Raw genomic sequence first — 19,205 nt, 5'->3', positions numbered from 1 at the left:
TAAATACTGTTGTGAAAATAGTGTTGCCCTTACAACAGCCTCCCTGAAAGGGTCTTGGGAGACCCCACAGGTCCTCAGACCACACTTTGAGAACCACTATCTATGAAATTGACTGCCCTTGCCTCATATTACCACTCCTCTTTCAAAGAGGCTGGGGAAGGAGAGAAACCGTTAAGAGCAAGCTCTGGCATCTCCTTAAGAGTTATAATGTACCACTAATGACAATCATTTTAATATTTCCCATTGTGATCAAGAAAATGCTGAGAATTACATTTTTATGGTCTTTAACACTACATCAAACAGCTTCTGCACAGCAAAGGAAATCATCAACAAAATGAAATGGCAACCCACTGAATGGGACAAAATATTTGCAAATCATATATGTGATAAGGGGTTAATATCCAATTTACTGAGAGAGAGAACTCCTACCACTTGATAGCAAAAACAAAAACAAAAAACAAAACAAAAAAAACACACCAAAACAGTCCAATTAAAAACCGGGCAGAGGATGTGAATAGACATTTTTCCAAAGATGACACGCAAATAGCCAACAGGTCCATAAAAAGATGCTCAACATCAGTAATCATCAGGGAAATGAAATCAAAACTACTGTAGGTTATCATCTCACACCTGTTAGAATGGCTGTTATCAAAGACAACAAATAACAAGCGTTGGCAAGGACGTGGAAAGAAAACGGAACCCTCGTGCACTGTTGGTGGGAATATAAAATAAACTGGTACGGCCACTATAGCAAACAGTATGGAGGTTTTTAAATTAAAAAGAAAACTATGACCCAGCAATTCCACTAGCGGACATCTATCCAAAGAAAACGAAAACACTAATTCAAAAAGATATCTGCACCCCCATGTTCATTGCAGTATTGTTGACAACAGCCAAGATATAGAAACAACCTAAGTCTCCACTGCTGGATGCACAGATAAAGAAATACACACACACACACACACACACACACACACACACACACACACATACACACACAGAGCAATACTATTCAGCCATAAAAAGGAAGGAAACCTTGCCATTTGCAACAACATGGATGGACTCTGAGGACGTTATGCTAAATGAAATACCAGACAGAGGAAGACAAGTATCAGATGGTATCACTTATATGTGGAATCTAAAAACCAAAACTAATAAAAAACCAGAAGCTCACAGATACAGAGAACAGACTGGTCATTTCCCAACCAGAGGGTGGGAAAGAAGTGGTGAGTGGATAAAATGGGTAAAAGTGGTTAAAAGGTACAAACTTCCAGTTATAAAAATAGTCCTGGGGATATATTGAACAGACAGCAATGGTTACTGTAGTCAATAATACTGGACTGCATATTTGAAAGTTGCTGAGAGTAAATTTTAAAAGCCTCTATGACAAGAAAAAAATTTAACTGTGTATGGTGATGGATGTAATTAGACTTACTGTATGGATCAAACATCCAATCATTATATTGTATACCTTAAACTAATATAATGTTATATGTCAATCATACCCCTGAAATTAAAAGTATATATGATCTTTATGGTAATAACAAAAAACAAACTTGTTCATAGAACAGAGTGTTAGCCCCACACAGTGCCCAAAGTGGAGAAGGAAACTGGAGAATTACCAAAGCTTTTATCAAATGACTGTAGTCAAAAATACGTGGTACTATTTTTTTAATTTAATAAGTGGTCTAGGTATTATATTTCATGTGAACTCATCTGAAAATACATTAAGATCAAATGACCACCACTTTTGGTAGGTTTATTTCCTCTAAGAGAAACATTTACCCAAATGCTGACCCTTCCTATCAGGTAACAGAAAGCTATGAAGTATTTTAGGGAACAATACAAAATCTACACACACACCCACACACCCACACACCCACACACCCACACACCCACACACACCAATCAACAGATAAAGAAAAATACTTTAACATCTTGACCTCAAAATTTAATATAGTTGCCTGTGTCAAAATCAAAATGGTACTAAGCCCTAATCACAAAGAAAATTGTAATAAAGTAAGAAAAACCAAACAAGTAAAATAAACCAGCTACACCACAAGGAGGTGGGAGCAGAAGGAGAAAAAGAGGGCTTGAGGTTACAAAGCAGTTGCCTACTCTATCTCTTTGCAACACAACATATTTTGCAGGTTGTACGAGCTGGCCTGTGCATGTGAACAGGGCAGAGTCAGTGAGAGCCATATGCTGGTGTGTTTATGAGGCAAAAACGTAAACAAGGCATGAAAGTGTATGTATGTGTTCTGAACATCCAGAGGGCACGTGCTACAATTATAAGGTGTGAGCCTATTGGAATTTGGGCTCTGCCGTTACTGTCTGGAAAGGCCAGATTACTGGACCTCCCTTTAGTTTCTTCTGTAAAGAGCTATTATGAGGATTATATAAGATAATGTGTGCAAAAGATTTAGCACAGTACTAGCACATACTAAGTGCTAAATAAATGGTGCCAAGCATCAAAAGTACAGTGTTTCGTCTCTTTTGTCCCTGCAATGGTGAATATGTGCGTGTCACATTAAAGATGGCACCTACGAAACAGAAATGGTGGAAAATAATTTTTATACGGCAAGATTTTTTAGAAATTATAAGCTTTAGTTCTCTCTATTGCCTCCTAAGACTCTAGGGATCCAATTAAAAGCCTTTAAATCAATCACAAACAAACAACTGACAGATACACATATCTAGTTCTCCAAAAAGTACAGCTGCGTTGGTAAAGGATTTTTCTTGCATCTGTAAATTCTGTTAGCACTCTTAAACTTCACCCAGCCAGGCCACTGCCCAATTTTCAGACATTCAGAAGGGCCAAAGAGCCCAGTGGCTACCCACACACTCCCTTTAGCTTGCTCACTAGTCGAGAGTAGAAGAGCCCTTATTTCAGCTACCAGTGAGGAAACATGAATGCAAATACATCTGTATGTAACATGTTCATCACTTTAACTGCCTGATAACCCTTAAAAAATTTTTCATTTGCTTGTAGCTGCTTCAAAGGATTAACACTCTAAAAGCCACGTTTTTAACGTGTTGGGTTTTTTCCCTCACTTTTCACATCATCATGGAACTTAACATCATTCAATCCCCAATTCATCACATATTAATTGTGGAAGTGAAATATGGTAAAACGGACAGGTGAGTACACAAAAAGCAGTCAATGCTTCCTGGATGTTCACTTCATTCCTAAATGCAGGTTTTACTATCACATCAGGTTTCACTGAACATTAAATCTATTGTTTTCTACCGGTCTATTCAGAGAGAATCATGTTGACCAACTCAATAACAAAACAGCCAATGAATTAAAAAAAAAAAAATGACCAACTGTAATTATGAATGTAGCATTAATGAAGGAATTCTAATGCTTCCAATGAAGCATTAGAATTAATAATGAATAAATAAATGAATTACCTTTAGCGGGCCCTTTATGTGGTCATCCTGAACTTCCACTGTCGAAGAATCATGTCTAAATGTTACCTAGAGATCATAAATTTAATTAGCCACATATACACACAAAATCAAGTGATACAGGCTCATTAATGCATGATTTATGCATGATTTAATTTTCATTACGAGTAATCTAAACTAACCGCTACCTAGTGTATGTAAGATCTCAATCCCTAACTAAGTACACTGAAATATTTATTATTTAAACAGAAAACTTCCGAGACTAAATTAGCTGGTGTTTCACATATCATACTCTACTCAACACTATTATTTATTACATTAGTAGTTTAATTTCTTTTCCTAAAAAATGAGGGGAAAAAAGGTAGAGACCTTAGGCAATTAGGTCCTGTATAATTCTGTGAAGGCCTAGTTTAATAATAAGCAGTAACAACAAACATTTACTGAGAGCTAAGCATCAGGCTCAAGAATCAAATGTATGACCTTATTAGGTAGGTATGATTGTTCCCACTTTGTTGATAAGAAAACTGAGGAGCATAAAGAATAAGTAACTGGTCCAAGATCACAGGACTGGTACATGGTGGCACTGAGATTCAAACTCAGGCAGTCTACCTCCAGAAGTTTACTCTACTCTCTATCAGTATAGCAATCAGAGAATGGGAAACCAGATGTAAGGAGATTAGGTTAAAAATACAGTTCAAGTTGAAATATTTAATCAGCTGGTGAAAACTAAGATAGCTTCCAGTATTCAGTATAGAAAAAGTTGTTCTTCCTATACAAAGCAAGAATTCTTACAGGAATTGAAACATCAACATGGTCTTATCAGATATGTAGGATAACCAATTTACATAATTTGCTCACAAAGGAGCTATGAAAAGAGATGCCCGGTACTCACAGCATCTCAGGCGTTTCTGTCTTACACAAAAGCATTACCACATTTCATTTAAATTATGTATTTAAGTATCTCTGTCATTCACTTAGACTTGAAGTCAATTTACGACAGGGATCAGATTTTAACACTAGAGTTTCAACACCTAACATAGGGCTTAGCACACAGATGCGCAATAAATGAAAACTGATGAGGAAGAAGTTTATCAACAAACTGTTAAAAAACGTGTTAACTGGGGCGCCTGGGTGGCGCAGTCGGTTAAGCGTCCGACTTCAGCCAGGTCACGATCTCGCGGTCCGTGAGTTCGAGCCCCGCGTCAGCCTCTGGGCTGATGGCTCGGAGCCTGGAGCCTGTTTCCGATTCTGTGTCTCCCTCTCTCTCTGCCCCTCCCCCGTTCATGCTCTGTCTCTCTCTGTCTCAAAAATAAATTAAAAACGTTGAAAAAAAATTAAAAAAATAAAAAAAATAAAATAAAATAAAAACGTGTTAACTTTGAATCATATACAAACTAAACCAGTATAGAAATTTACCACTGTATCTGCTGAGAAAATAATTAACTTTGAATCATACACAGATTTTTAGAGCAGCCAAAAAAATTAACAATTTTAGATATTCGTTATTTACAAGACACACAAGACACAAGGTACTGGTATGATGTACTAGCAACAGAGGCAGTAGAGACTAACAGTTTTCTTCCTTTTATTAATAGCAAGAAATGGCAGGAGTGATACATGCCATTTAGCTGCTTCATTCATTAAAGAGCAGCATCCAGCTGAGAACTCTATGTCAGGGCTAAAATCTAGCCTGTGCCCTGCAGACCAAAGCATGGGTCCTAGAGTATAACTGCTCCTGTCCAAAAGAAACACCTTTTTCTAACTAACATAAAAGTCTTACCTGTAGGCCATGCTCTGCTAAGGAGACTATCCACCAGGATGGAGGACTTTTGTCTAATTCACACTAAGGTGTTACCTGTGCTGGTAGCAGCCCTGTCTAGAAGAGTGAGGAACCAGATAAAAGGCTTCCTCTTCATTTCTGAGATAGCAGTGGCAAAAAAAAAAAAAAAAAAAATGAGTGCTCAGGTAACACCGGTGTGTGAAACCAGAACAGGAAATGCCACTATATGAACACTGTAAGAGTACCCACAAAAATCAAATCACAAAAGAGCTCACACGCACCACGCACGTGAAAACTGAAGGCAGTGGCAGGGCCAAGACTAGATTCCTACGGGTTTACAGTTAATTTAAAGGTCTTATCACAATGGATCTTAACTAGGAGTGTAAGTGACCCAGGAAGCTGTTTTCCACACATCCGTGCATAAAAACCTAAGTATATATAAGCAAGGGAAAAACTCCGGAAGAGAATCTGAAACTCTCCACCAGACATACAACACCTCTATGGCCTGTTTAATAACTGGTGATATTCAAACCAGTGTTTTACGGAGTATCTGCTAATCTGGACTACATAAATCCCTTGAGGACAAAGATCAGGTCACCCTCATAGCCCCACCCTCCTTCCCACCTAACAGGTTACCACTCAGTAAATAACTGACAAATGAATAAACATCTACCTTCAAATATTTTACCTGTGCTATATTTTTCAACACCGATAATTTACCAAAATGTAAACAATTACATTCTGCATTATCTGAGAAAAACACAAGTACTTAAGAAAGAGGATAAGGAAATCAACTAGATCTACCTTATTTTACTGTTATCTAAAATCTCATCAATTATAAATCACATTTCAATTTGATGGTTAAAATGGGAAGGGGAGGTCTAAAATTAAGAATTAAACTGCATGACTTCTAAGGTTCTTTCCAGCTCTAAAAGGTTAACAACACAAACAGTACCAAGTCTATAGCGAAATAGCACTCAAAATACCAATTTGTAATAACCTAACTTCATTCCAATTAGAATACTTTAAAATGCCAAATAATGCGTGCTCGCTTCGGCAGCACACATACTAAAACTGGAACGATGCAGAGAAGATTAGCATGGCCCCCCTGCGCAAGGACGACATGCGCAAATTCATGAAGCTTCCACATTTTTGACAAAATCTCAGAAATAGACATTGTTAAAGATCTGATGAGAGTTCATTGTGATGCAACTGACAACGAAATTTGGTTATTTCTGTGACATATAACACTATAAGTAATCAGAATGTTAAGTGATGACCTTATACCAAAACATTAAAACTTTAGGAACTGCATATATATTTGGGCAGTTACAGCATTTACCTGCGCAATACAACCTAAGGTTTACCACTGGACGACAGTGCTTTTCCAAATAACTTAGCTTCCCAAATAAAAGGTCCTAATTGGTCAAAAAGAACTTTAAAAAAAGTAAAAAATAAAAACAAATAAAAATAAAATACCAAATAATGCTTTGTTTTCGGGTATGTGACAACCATTACGTAGAAACTAAAGTCATCTTGCAGGGAAATAAAGTCTTAAGTACACTCACCAAATAAAAGTTTAAATATCAAATACTGATCGTATAATTTATAAAATCTACATATACTGTACCTTGACTTTGACAAGTCTTTTTGCTGTCTTGATCTTGGCTTCACAAAAGGCTCCTCTGTATTTAGCACTCACATCAGTGCCCACTGTCAAATAGGGAGGCTCATCAAGGGCCTAAAAAATGCAAACAAATATAATTAGATTTAAACTCTAATTCACTGGTACAATTAGACCTCCGAATGGCAGATCTAATCTTGTTACAGCTACAAGAGTTGTAATAATTGAATGCAATAATGTGTTAGTAAGAACCGTTTGTAAAATACTTTAACTTAAAAATAAGTAAAATCTATGTATCAAAAACCCATTTAGGGGCGCCTGGGTGGCTCAGTCAGTTGAGCGTCCAACTTCGGCTCAGGTCATGATTTAGCAGTTCGTGAGTTCGAGCCCCACGTCGGGCTCTGTACTGACAGCTCAGAGCCTGGAGCCTGCTTCAGATTCTGTGTCTCCTTCTCTCTCTGCCCCTCCCCCACTTGTACTCTGTCTCTATCAAAAATAAATAAATGTAATTTAAAAAAATTTTAAAAACCCATTTAAATGTATGTCATATGGGTGCCTGGGTGGCTCAGTAGGTAAGCGTCCAACTTCAGCTCAGGTCATGATCTCGCAGTTCATGAGTTTGAGCCCCATGTCGGGCTCTGTGCTGACAGTTCGGAGCCTGGAGTCTGCTTCGGATTCTGTGTCTCCCTCTCTCTCTGCCCCTCCCCGACTCACGCTCTGTCTCTCCCTGTCTCTCAAAAATGAATAAACATTAAAGATATTTTTTTAATCAACACATTTATCATATAAAATAAAATGCATTTTTTGCTCTATATGAAATGCATATAGTCCATGATATGAATCAGCTTAATCACAAGCTTATCATTCCATCCACCCTTCCATCTACTCATTCATTCAAATATTCACATACTATATGACCACCTAAAGAGAAGGCAGATCCTTAAAAGTTTAAAGTCTAAGAAAATTTCTTTTAATATTTAGACTGTATCTTAGCAGCTACCCAAATTCAGAATAGCTTTGTCATAAACCCTATCTAGACAATTCTAAGGCAGAATAACATAACACAAAAGGAGTGGGAGGAATTACATGTATTCAAACTACTGGAGAAAAAACTATATGAAGATTTCTAATCTGGGAATTCTTAAATACTCTGGCATGGGTTCACTGTTTATTTACCCATCTATATTAAAATTTTTAATTTCTTCACTTAGGATTTAGTTTTATTCTGTGTGTGTGATTTAGTTTTTAATAGTCCTAATCTAGCTGCTCTGACTTTTTACAATCAGGCACATTTCTGTGTAAAATCTAGAAATCTAAGAAGTTTTGCTTATATTAATCAATTTCACAATCAAAGAAAGATTATGTGAGTAACTTTTCCCAAAGTGTTTTACAAGAAGTACTAATATCCTGAGATACTCCACCAACAAGAGAAGGAGGAGAGAATTTGGGAAAATCAGTTTATTGAATAAATCCCTACTCTGCCTCATCATTTCCTTATCTGTTTGTCCAAGGAAACCTTTTTTTTTTCTATTAACATCCTGCAGAAATTCCACAGAACATAAGATAGAAAATGCTATTAATACAGCAGTGAATGATGAAAATATAAATTTCACTTGGGTCTTAAACTCATTCCAATAGTTGTGGCTAATACATATGAGAGTGATTAAAAAAAAAAAAAAAAGATATTTATTCCAGGGGTGCCTGGGTGGCTCAGTCGGTTAAGCGCCTGACTTCAGCTCAGGTCATGATCTTGCCATTCCTGATTTGAGCCCCATGTCAGGCTCCGTGCTAACATCTCAGAGCCTGGAGCCTGCTTCAGATACTGTGTCTCCCTCCTCTCTCTGTCCCTCCCTGACTCACATTCTGTTTCTCTCTCTCAAAAATAAATAAACATAAAAAAAATTTTTTAAGATATTTATTGTAATGCTATACCAAAAGTGATGTAATCAAATAACTGTAGTAACTTTTCCTAAAAGGTGAGAAGTATCATAAACCAAGACAAAAGTGCTACAACTAAAAAATATCAGGGTGACCCCCTCAATGGCCATTTGTTTCACATTCTATTTATTTCACAAAAATATTTTTTAAAAGAACACAAAGCAATATCAAGTATATGGGTTTTTTTATGTCTATGTATTTTTAAGACAAAAAGAGCACAAGTGGGGAAGGTGCAGAGACAGGGGGACAGAGGATCAAAAGCAGGCTCTCCACTGACAGCAGAAAGCCTGATGTGGGGGCTTGAGCCCAGGAACCACAAGATCATGACCTGAGACAAAGTCAGACGCCCAACCATCGAGCCACCCAGGAGCCCCTAAGTATGTTGTTTTTAAAATCTACATGAGGGGCACCTGGCTGGCTCAGTTGGTAAAGCATGCAACTCTTGGTCCTGGGGTAGTGAGTTCAAATCCCATGTTGGGCATAGAGATTACTTTAAAAAAAAAAAAAGGTAAAAAAAAGAAAAGAAAGGTAAAATGGGGCCCCTGGGTGGCTCAGTCAGTTACACTTCTGACTCCTGGTTTCAGCTCAGGTCATGCATGATCTCACGATTGGTGAGTTCCAGCCTTGCCTCGGGCTGTGCACTGACAGTGTGGAGCCTGCTTGCGATTCTTTCCCCCTGCCCCTTCCCTGCTCAGTCTGTCTCTCGCAAAATAAATAAATAAATAAAAACTGTTTAAAAAAGGCAAAAAAAAAAGAAAAAAAGAAAAAAAGAAAAAAAATACCTAGGAAAATGCCCATATTTCAATTCATTTATGTTATGAGTATATACTCTTACATAAAGATGATAATTCCTGAAATTCTACATTTTAAATTTGTTGTTATCATTGACTACAACTTGATAATTCTGTACTGCTCTTGAACCTAAAGTTAATAAATGCATTTTTCTAGTTTATCTGTCTTAGCCCTCTGAAAATACCATTTTCCATTGTCAAAACCTTGGTTAAATTCCAGACAAGCTAGTGACTTTTTTTAGACATCAAGTATATGAAACAGACTCACAGCACTTAACCCAGAAATTTTAAGCAAGTTTCAGAAAGACATCAATTCACTTTGTGGTTCAACTGATATTGTATGTAATTGCTAGAAAAGGAAATGGTGAGCCTGTCTTCACTACCACAGGCTCATTACTCTCTACAACTTGTAAACCTCTCTCATTAACACATCTTGCCTTATTAATTAGGAAATTTATTTTCACAGACAAACAGAATGGTTAAAAATAAATGAAAACTTATGAAGAACGAGAAATTGGGAAATGTAGAAAAAAAATAAGAAATCAACTCAAAGTTGCACATTTGTGCCTACTTAGAAACAAATATTTAATATGTGATAAGCTTTTTAGATATTTTTATTATAGAGATTGTGAACAAAAAGGGGAATAGAATAGTAATATATTTAGACTACTAGTATACAAACCATTTACATTTTCTTTTCGTTAATATTCATATCAAACCCTAGCAACACTCCCAATGATAGCAAGCTATAAAGATGTTTACTGAGCAGATTTATTCAACTTAAATTTGAGATTTCCCCCCCAAAACCAAGACCATCTCACATTCTTTTCTTTTCTTTCTTTTTTTTTTTTTTTTTAATTTACATCCAAATTAGTTAGCATAGAGTGCAACAGTGATTTCAGGAGTAGATTCCTTAATGCTCCTTACCCATTTAGCCCATCCCCCCTCCCACAACCCCTCCAGTAACCCTTAGTTTGTTCTCCATATTTATGAGTCTCTTTTGTTTTGTCCCCCTCCCTGTGTTTATATTATTTTTGTTTCCCTTCCCTTATGTTCATCTGTTTTGTCTCTTAAAGTCCTCATATGAGTGAAGTCATATGATTTTTGTCTTTCTCTGACTAATTTCACTTAGCATAATACCCTCCAGTTCCATCCATGTAGTTGCAAATGGCAAGATTTCATTCTTTTTGATTGCCAAGTAATACTCCATTGTGTATACATATATATACACACCACATCTTTATCCATTCATCCATCGATGGACATTGGGGCTCTTTCCATACTTTGGCTATTGTTGACAGTGCTGCTAGAAACATGGGGGTGCATGTGCCCCTTAGAAACAGCACACCTGTATCCCATGGATGAATGCCTAGTAGTGCAATTGCTGGGTCATAGGGTCGTTCTATTTTTAGTTTTTTGAGGAACCTCCATACTGTTTTCCAGAGTGGCTACACCAGTTTGCATTCCCACATCTCACATTCTTACCAACATAAAAATCCATGCAGACAGAAAACAGTAATAATTACCTCAAATATTGTAGGGGCAAATTATTATTTTGAAGGCTAATAGTTCCCTTCCTTCAAGCTAGAATACATGAAAATGAATTAGCAAAACATATAAAGAAAATGTGTATTAGAAAAATACTTGAGGGGTGCATGGGTGGCTCAGTCAGTTAAGCATCTGACTTCAGCTCAGGTCATTATCTCCCCGCTTATGGGTTCGAGGCCATGTCGGGCTCTATGCTGACAGCTCAGAGCCTGGAGCCTGCTTTGGATTCTGTGTCTCCCTCTCTCTCTGCCCCTCCTCTGCTCATTGTCTTTCTCTCTCTCTCAAAAACATTAAAAAAGAGAGAAGAGAGGAAAAATACTTGAAAAGGGAAACCAAAGTATAATAAACAACTGCTAAATTGAAATACATTGTTAGAACAGTGTTAATTGTGTTAAAGGCTGCAGAGGAAAAGCAAAGATCTATGTTCTGAGCTTACCTCTGCCTCTATTACTTTGTTTTGCATCATCTTAGGTAAGTTACTTTTCTGTTCTTAAATTCTCATCATTAGATGAATATAAGAATTTGAATTTTGAATACCTTTGTCTAACAAGTCTATCTCAAAGCATTGGGGTTACAGAGATAATCAGAATGGGATACTTTTAAGACACATAATCATCTAGAACCGAAACTATGCTAACCCAAATATGAATGAGAATTTCTCATGAGAAAAACAAATGAAATCCATAATCTACCTACATGTTCAGCTTTGTGTGCATATAAAGCAGACTAATAGCACAGGCTTTCAAAGCAGAAAGATGCGGTCCTAACCCCAGGTCAATTCCATACACTAACGATGAATTTTTGTAGACTACATATCTCTCTAAGCTTCAGGTTCTACATCAGGAAAACACGGTCAAAATTAGAAAGCACTCAATTATGATGCCTCAAGTATTTAGCTATTAACAATTACTATTACTATTATGAAACACTCAAGGTGGACCAACAAGTCATTAAACCAATGTAAGTTCAGATTTGGCACTCCTCCTTTTTTTCTTTTTAAAATGCAAGAAGAAAACCTCATTTTTAATGATTGCTCATCATAAGTCCGTGCAAATGGAAAAGTTACACCATTTTCCTCACCTTTCCAACTAAGGTCAATACTCTCAGAATATATTATTTTTCAGTATGAAATCTAATGAGAAAATACCACAGGATATCTGGCAATATGTATATGTCTTTAAAATATTACCCTATTTCTAGAAATACAAAAATAATCAAAGATATTTATATGTTGTACATACAGAAAAAACATACATAATAAAGACAGGAATAAATGTTAAAAGGAATTAAAGAGAACGGAGGGGCACCTGGATGGTTCAGTCGGTTAAGCGTCCACCTTTGGCTCAGGTCATGATCTCACCGCTCGTTGAGTTCAAGCTCTGTGCTGGGCTCTGTGCTAACAGCTCAGAGCCTGGAGCCTGCTTCAGATTGTCTCTTTCTCTCTGCCCTCCCCCACCCCCCGCCCTGCTAGTGTTCTTCTCTCTCTCTCAAAAATAAGTATACATTAAAAAAAAAATTTTTTTTAAAGGAATGGAATGGAGGAGTATATGAAAATCTGCCATTCAAAATAAGCGTTCCTATTTTTTAAAATTGTTACAATTCACATGTATTCTTTGCTTTTTAATTTTTTTCTTTTGAGAGAGAGCAAGTGAGTACACAAGCAGGGGAGGGGCAGAGGGAGAGAGAGAGAATCCCCAGCAGGCTCCGCACTGACCCAGGCGGGGTTCAATCCCACAACCCTGGGATCATGACCTGAGCTGAAATCAAGAGTCGGTTGCTCAACTGACTGAGCTACCCAGGCGCCCCCATTCTTTGCTTTTTAAAATGTATACTAACAAAAGGAGGGGTGCCTGGGTGGCTCAGTCGGTTGAGCGACTGACTCTTGATTTTGGCTCAGGTCATGATCTCACAGTTCATGGGATCGAGCCCCACCTCTGACTCTGTGCTGGCAGTGTGGATCCTGCTTGGGATTCTCTCTCTCCCTCTCTCTCTGTTCCTCCCCTGCTTGCTTGCACTTGCTCTCTCCCAAAATAAATAAACATTAAAAAATAAGTAAAACATATATTAAGGTACATTTCAAACATATACAAAAGAATATGGGACTATAATAAATCCCCCATATGCTCATAGTCTGGCTCCCACAATTATCAATGCAATTTTGTCTCATTTATACTCCTACCTATTCCTTCCAAACAATGACTATTTTGAAAGAAACCCCAGATATTACATCATTTCATCAGAACAACAGTCAGTTGTGATTATGGGTTACTTTTATCTTTTCTATTAATACTTTTCTGTACCCTCTAATGTACTTAGAATGACTATATTAATGAGACTCAGTACAATATAGTAATTAAGAGCACAGGTTTTTGGTTTTTTTTAAGTAGGTTCCACGCCCAGCATGGAGCCCAACGCGGATCCTGAACTCATAACCATGAGATCAAGACCTAAGCTGAGATTAAGAGTTGGACGCTCAACCAAATGAGCCATCCAAGTGCCCCAAGAGCATAGACTCTTGAGTTAGATGCTTACATTCAAACCTATCACTTAGTAGGGAGGTGACCTTGGGCTAGAACCTCTGTACCTCAGGATATAAGAGTGACTATCTCACAGGGAGAAGAACTGAAATGCTACATGTAAAGTGCTTAGAACAGACTGTGAGTATTAATAATTTGGGGGAAAACCGGGCTTTAAAAAAAAGTTTTTTTAAGCCCTATACAAAAGAGATCCCACACAAATAGAAGAGATGACAGTTTAACTGTGTATATATATGGATGAGGGAGGGGAGAAAGAGTTTAAATATCATCCCCCTGAGGCGCTTGGGTAGCTGCTGGGTAAGCAGCCAACTCTTGATTTCATCTCAGGTCATGATCTCCCGGTCCTGAGATCGAGCCCTGAGTAGGGTTCTGCACTGGGAGTGGTGCCTGCTTAAGATTTCCTCTGCCCCCTTCCACACGAGCACGGTCTCTCTTTCTCAAAAATAAATAAATAAATTTAAATATTATCCCCCTTATTCAATTCAGAAATAAAGTAATCCTCTTGCCTGCAGTAGCAACAAGAGGTTAAAGTGTCTGTGGGGATGTTCCACTAAGAAGTACATCTCACCCCTTTAGTATGGTGGAAAGACAACCGAGACTATATGCCTACTCCAGGGCTACCGTACTTTAGTCCAGAAATATACAAAGAATTATGTCAGGAGGTTAACTAAGATTCCATGCACCAACACTGCCGCTGTTAGGTATACATGTTGTAAAACCAGAAAAAAACTCCTACCTTTTTTTTTTTTTGCTCTCCTTCTCTGATTTTGGTCAATAATATGGACCTTCTCAGAGGCTAAACTAAAATGTTATTATGTGGCACCTCCATGCCCAAAAGGAAATTAAACTACTAAATTACCATCCCTTTGTTTAGCAAACAGAACAGTTCTCTCGTTGTCAAGGCAACAGCTACCTCACAGTTATTCAGCCTTGCTTAAACAATTATTTTTCTAGTCAATCTACCAAATGTCCTAACTGGCACCTAAAAACCATTGAATTCCAAGGGAACACTAAAAAGCGTAAGCGATTTTTAAATTAGCTATTGGTGGCTAATAATCCTTTAAGAAGCCAAAACACCAGTGAAACATACAAGTGCCCAAAGGAATCAACAGTAATTTCTAATGTGCCTTGGGCTGCAGTACACCAAATATTTGAAGTAAGCTTTAGAAAGACAATAGTTGAATCAATTCTCCAAATGGCTAATAATATTCAGTTATTCAAGATCTATTTTTAAAAAAGCAAAACATGCCTGACGACATTTTATTGAGGTAGTTTCTTTAGAAGGGTTAAGTATTCGAACCGGTCTGGCAGTGCTGATGCAGCCAGGAGAAGCAGAACAAGAGTATTAAATTTGATGCTAAAACCCTCAGTAAATAAATGTACTTAAACACACAGTGTAACAAGAAATCTAGGAAAACGACCTTTTGTATATGATAATCTCAAAGAGGTATTAGGACAATAGTGGAGATAATTCCAGCAGATGAATGAATGAAAAATATTTACCTATATACCAAAGGGTATGTCATTTAAAAATTAAAATGCACAATTTTTTAAGACATACAAACAAAAAGTACACTGAAGAAATAAAGAGAACTGTATAATCTAAAATCTTCTCTGGGACCATTTCTTCTTTTCCTTTTCATGTGGTACTAAGGACATGTGCTGGTGACGGGTAAGGGGTGGGGAAGCAGAGAGAGAGGGGACAGATGCTGAGTATTCACGGTAATGAGGAGGCAGCTGAGGAAGCCCCATGGAAGCACAGACTGACCCAGTGGCTAAGGACATGGTGGGAGCCGAGCAGAGACTGAGGAAATGAGCAGCAGAATTAAATTTGTTACACTCACCAAATAAGTAAGCTGAGCGATGAAATGAGGATATACTGAGGATAGCGGGGCCATGTTTCTCACTGCTAAAGAAATTTTAAGGGAAGGAAGGAGTAAGGAGCTATAAAGAAGTCTAAGGTAGGGGCACCTGGGTGGCTCAGTAGGTTGAGCATCTGACTCTTCGTTTCAGCTCATGTCATGATCCCACATCGGGCTGAGCATGGACCCTGCATAAGATATTCTCTGTCTCTCTCTGTCTCTCTCCCTCCCTCCCTCCCCCCCCCCCCCCCCCCCCCCCCCCTCACCCTCTCTTTCTAAAATAACATAAACTAAATACGTCTAAGGCACTGGCCTGGAATTAGAAACCTGAACTCATGGTTGCATGATATACACACATAGGAAAATGAATAAGTAGTTACAGATGTATATGTATATACATATATGCATACATGTGTAGTTACGGATGTATATGCATATATATTTGTATATATGTATTTGTGTGTGTGTGCATATATATGTCCATATATTTTCCTAACTGTCCACCAAGAAGGCACAAGGGCACCTGACAGCCCAGTAACAAAAGACACAAAAATGGCCTGTCTCTTGACTTCCAAATCCCATCCTCCATTAAAAGAAACCAGGGAGGGTGCCTGGGTGGCTCAGTAGGTTAAGTGTCCAACTCTTGATTTCAGTTCAGGTCCTGATCTAATGGTTCATGAGTTCAAGCTCCACTTCGAGCTCTGTGCTGACAGTGAGGAGCTTCCTTGGGATTCTCTCTCTTCCTCTCTCTCTGCCCCTCCCCAACTTGTTCTTTCTCTCTGTCTCTCTGTGTCTCTCTCTCTCAAAATAAATAAACTTAAAAAAAGAAAAAAAGAAACCACCAGGGATCTTTGGAGAAATGGCTCACTTCAAAGTTGGGTAGAGAAAGTACAAGAAGAATCTGAAACATCTTGTGCCAGAAAGTAAGGAAGTGTTCAGTGAATGATGGGAGACATTTCAGAGGGACATAGGAGCCAGCTGAAGGAGATTCTGCTGGCCAAATGAGGGAAACTGAGCATCAAAATAAATATTGGTTATCCCTGTTAGGCATATATGTGTATGTCAAAACTGACCGACTTAAGATGTGCATATTCCACTATAAGTAAATCATACTGCAGTTGAAAAACTTAATAACAAATTACAACCCACTCATTAAGACTAGCATCCATGAGTCCACACTGACAAGTGAATGAATGATGAATAAACAAGTAAATTCAGAAAAGAGAAAAAGCTCTTCCTTATATAGTAAAATGTTAATAAATGTAGTAGGAGTGGTGGAAATAAAGAATCATCTTTTCGCAGCCATCATAAAGATGACGGTTTCACAGTGTTGCCTACAGGTGCTAAGCTGATGAGTGGAGGTCTGATGAAAGGCATATCGATATAATTTTGGACTATGACTCAATTATCAGTGGTGGAATGACAAAACACACTGAAAACAAAAGTGCAACTTTCTGCGGGGCATTCTCATTTGACAATGCGAAAAATCAGACCCAGGTTGAAGAAGTTATCCTACAGAATTCCTATTCCTGTATTCCTTAAAACATTAAAGAATATGAAATGTAGGGAAAACCAGGAAACAGTTGTAGATTGAAGTGGTCTGAAGAGATACGACAGTCAAATGCAACATGAATTTCTGGATAAAGCCTGGTCCAGAAAGGAAAGAGATATTCTTAGGAGAGTTGGTAAAATTTAAAAGGGATCTGTGGATAGGATGGCAGTATTATACCAATGCTGACTTCCTGATCTCGAGGGCTGAATGCAGGATGGGTACGAGAGTGGCCTTTTTGTTAGGAATTACACACTGGAGCATTTAGGGGTGACAGGACGTCGCATCTGCAGCTTGCTCTCAAAAAGTTTGAAGATAATGATAACAGGTACATACATATGTATACATATACACAGATTATAAAAATTATTTGTACTACAAATTCAAAATTCTTTTAAAATAAATTATTTTTAAGGTAGTATATATATTCATCGGGCATTTGTATATTTCTTCTATGAACTGCTCATTTGTGTTCTTTATCCATCTGAGTTTTGTTTTGTTTTTTGTTTTTTACTGGATTAGTAAAAGTTCCTGGATATTAAAAAAAAATAATCAATCTCTGGGGTGCCTGGGTGGCTGAGTTGGTTGAGCATCCAACTTCAGCTCAGGTCATGATCTCACAGTTCATGGGTTCGAACCCTGTGTTGGGCTCTGCGCTGACAGCTCCAGGCCTGGAGTCTGCTTCAAATCCTGTGTCTCCCTCTCTCATTCCCTCTCCCCCGCTTGCACTCTGTCTCTCTGTCTCTCAAAAATAAATAAACATTAAAAAAAAATTTTAGATAATAATAATAATAATAATAATAATAATAATCAACCTTTACCCCCAAACACAAAAATCTTCTCTGGATGCCACCTATTATTTCCTAATATCTTCGTAAAAATTAAGTTACTTTAGAGGATGGAACCACAAATTACTTGTAAGTAAATTTTAGACCCACATATACTAACCAGAGAGATATCTGAATATTCACAAATACTGACAGAAGGGTATCTGCATATTCCTGGAAATTTTAAAAGCTCAAAATAGACATTCTGACTAGACTATTCATCATCAACAAAGAGGTAGACAGGAATGTAGGAAGGACATTTATTAAGTGCCTACTGTATATTTAAGGCATTATTCTATGAGTCAAAAAAACACAGGCACTTTCCTCAAATAATACAAAGGTAGACTATTTTGCCATCAGAAGAGGTTATCTTGCTAGTGGGATCAAAATATTCAAACATAAGTGAATGTGCTTTAGAATAATGTCACTTTCAGAACATACCATGCTTATTTATAATATTTAAACTTTAGTGATCTGGAAACTAGAAGAACCTAGTGATGCAGCCAGTTCAAAAATCAGAATTACAAAAAGAAACCGTAACTGGCATGGTTACAGTTTATGTCTATCTGGGCATGTTAGTAATATCTACTTTGGCATGAATTAAAAGGCAGTAAGTAGAATATTTTGAAATGTCACAAGATAAGTCACTAGGAGGCATCTACAGAATATTTTCTAAGAGTTTGCTTGATTACCAAAAATAATAAAAACCCTTGAAAGTCCTCATTAACCACGTTTTTGTAGATGACCTGAAAACAACAATACTACATTTTTGTTTTATTACTAATAAAAATAATAGTAGTAGAAAACTAAGGGGAAAAATCAGATTAGCAGGAGTGTGTCTTCTCAGAGATGACTATCAGAATACCATTCCAGATATTTTCCCCTAGCAAATAACCAGAGAGACAGATGACAGATAGTTTGATCAACTACTCTTACTTCACTCTAATTTTTTTTTTTAAGTTTACTTACTTTGAGAGAGAGAGAGACAGAGCGAGGGAGGGGCAGAGAGAGAGGGAGAGAGAGAATCCCAAGCAGACTCTGCACTGTCAGTGCAGAGCCTGACACGGGATCAATCTCCTGAACCGTGAGATCATGACTGGAGCCCAAATCAAGGGTCTGATGCTTAACCAACTGAGCCACCCAAGCACCCCATTGTGTGTTTTTATTTTTCACTTAATAAAGCTTGAATGTTCTTCCATATCTTAAATGCGATTCTGCTGATAATCACTACATAGTCTTACCTGTGCTAAACCAACCTTTATGTAACATTTCTTCATGACTGCAGAAAGAGGGAAACAGAAGTAGGGAAGGAATGGAAAGAGATGGATGAAACAAAGG

The 19,205-nt window shown here is 37.6% G+C and overlaps 1 protein-coding gene and 1 non-coding gene across 4 annotated transcripts in view; one reads left to right on the top strand and one right to left on the bottom strand.

Moving 5' to 3' along the window:
- ARID4B (AT-rich interaction domain 4B) overlaps positions 1-19,205 on the bottom strand; it is a 152,536-nt gene that overhangs the window by 79,268 nt on the left and 54,063 nt on the right. For all 3 annotated transcript variants that reach the window (XR_006194326.1, XM_042907712.1, XM_042907713.1), the window contains exons 3-4: positions 6,822-6,932; positions 3,415-3,480 (exon numbers count right to left, since the gene is read on the bottom strand). Coding sequence is in view for 2 of the 3 variants with exons in the window: in XM_042907712.1 (XP_042763646.1) it covers positions 3,415-3,480; positions 6,822-6,932 (177 nt within the window). In the remaining variant the exon portion in view is untranslated. The remainder of the gene's footprint in view (positions 1-3,414; positions 3,481-6,821; positions 6,933-19,205) is intronic.
- Positions 6,236-6,345, top strand: LOC122202866. The gene has a single exon (XR_006194923.1). It is a non-coding gene; the product is annotated as a U6 spliceosomal RNA (small nuclear RNA).

Source organism: Panthera leo, chromosome D2, assembly GCF_018350215.1.
Source record: "Panthera leo isolate Ple1 chromosome D2, P.leo_Ple1_pat1.1, whole genome shotgun sequence".
Lineage (NCBI taxonomy): Eukaryota > Metazoa > Chordata > Mammalia > Carnivora > Felidae > Panthera > Panthera leo.
The sequence above is the reverse complement of the archived record's forward strand: the minus strand, read 5'-3'. Positions and strand labels throughout refer to the sequence as shown.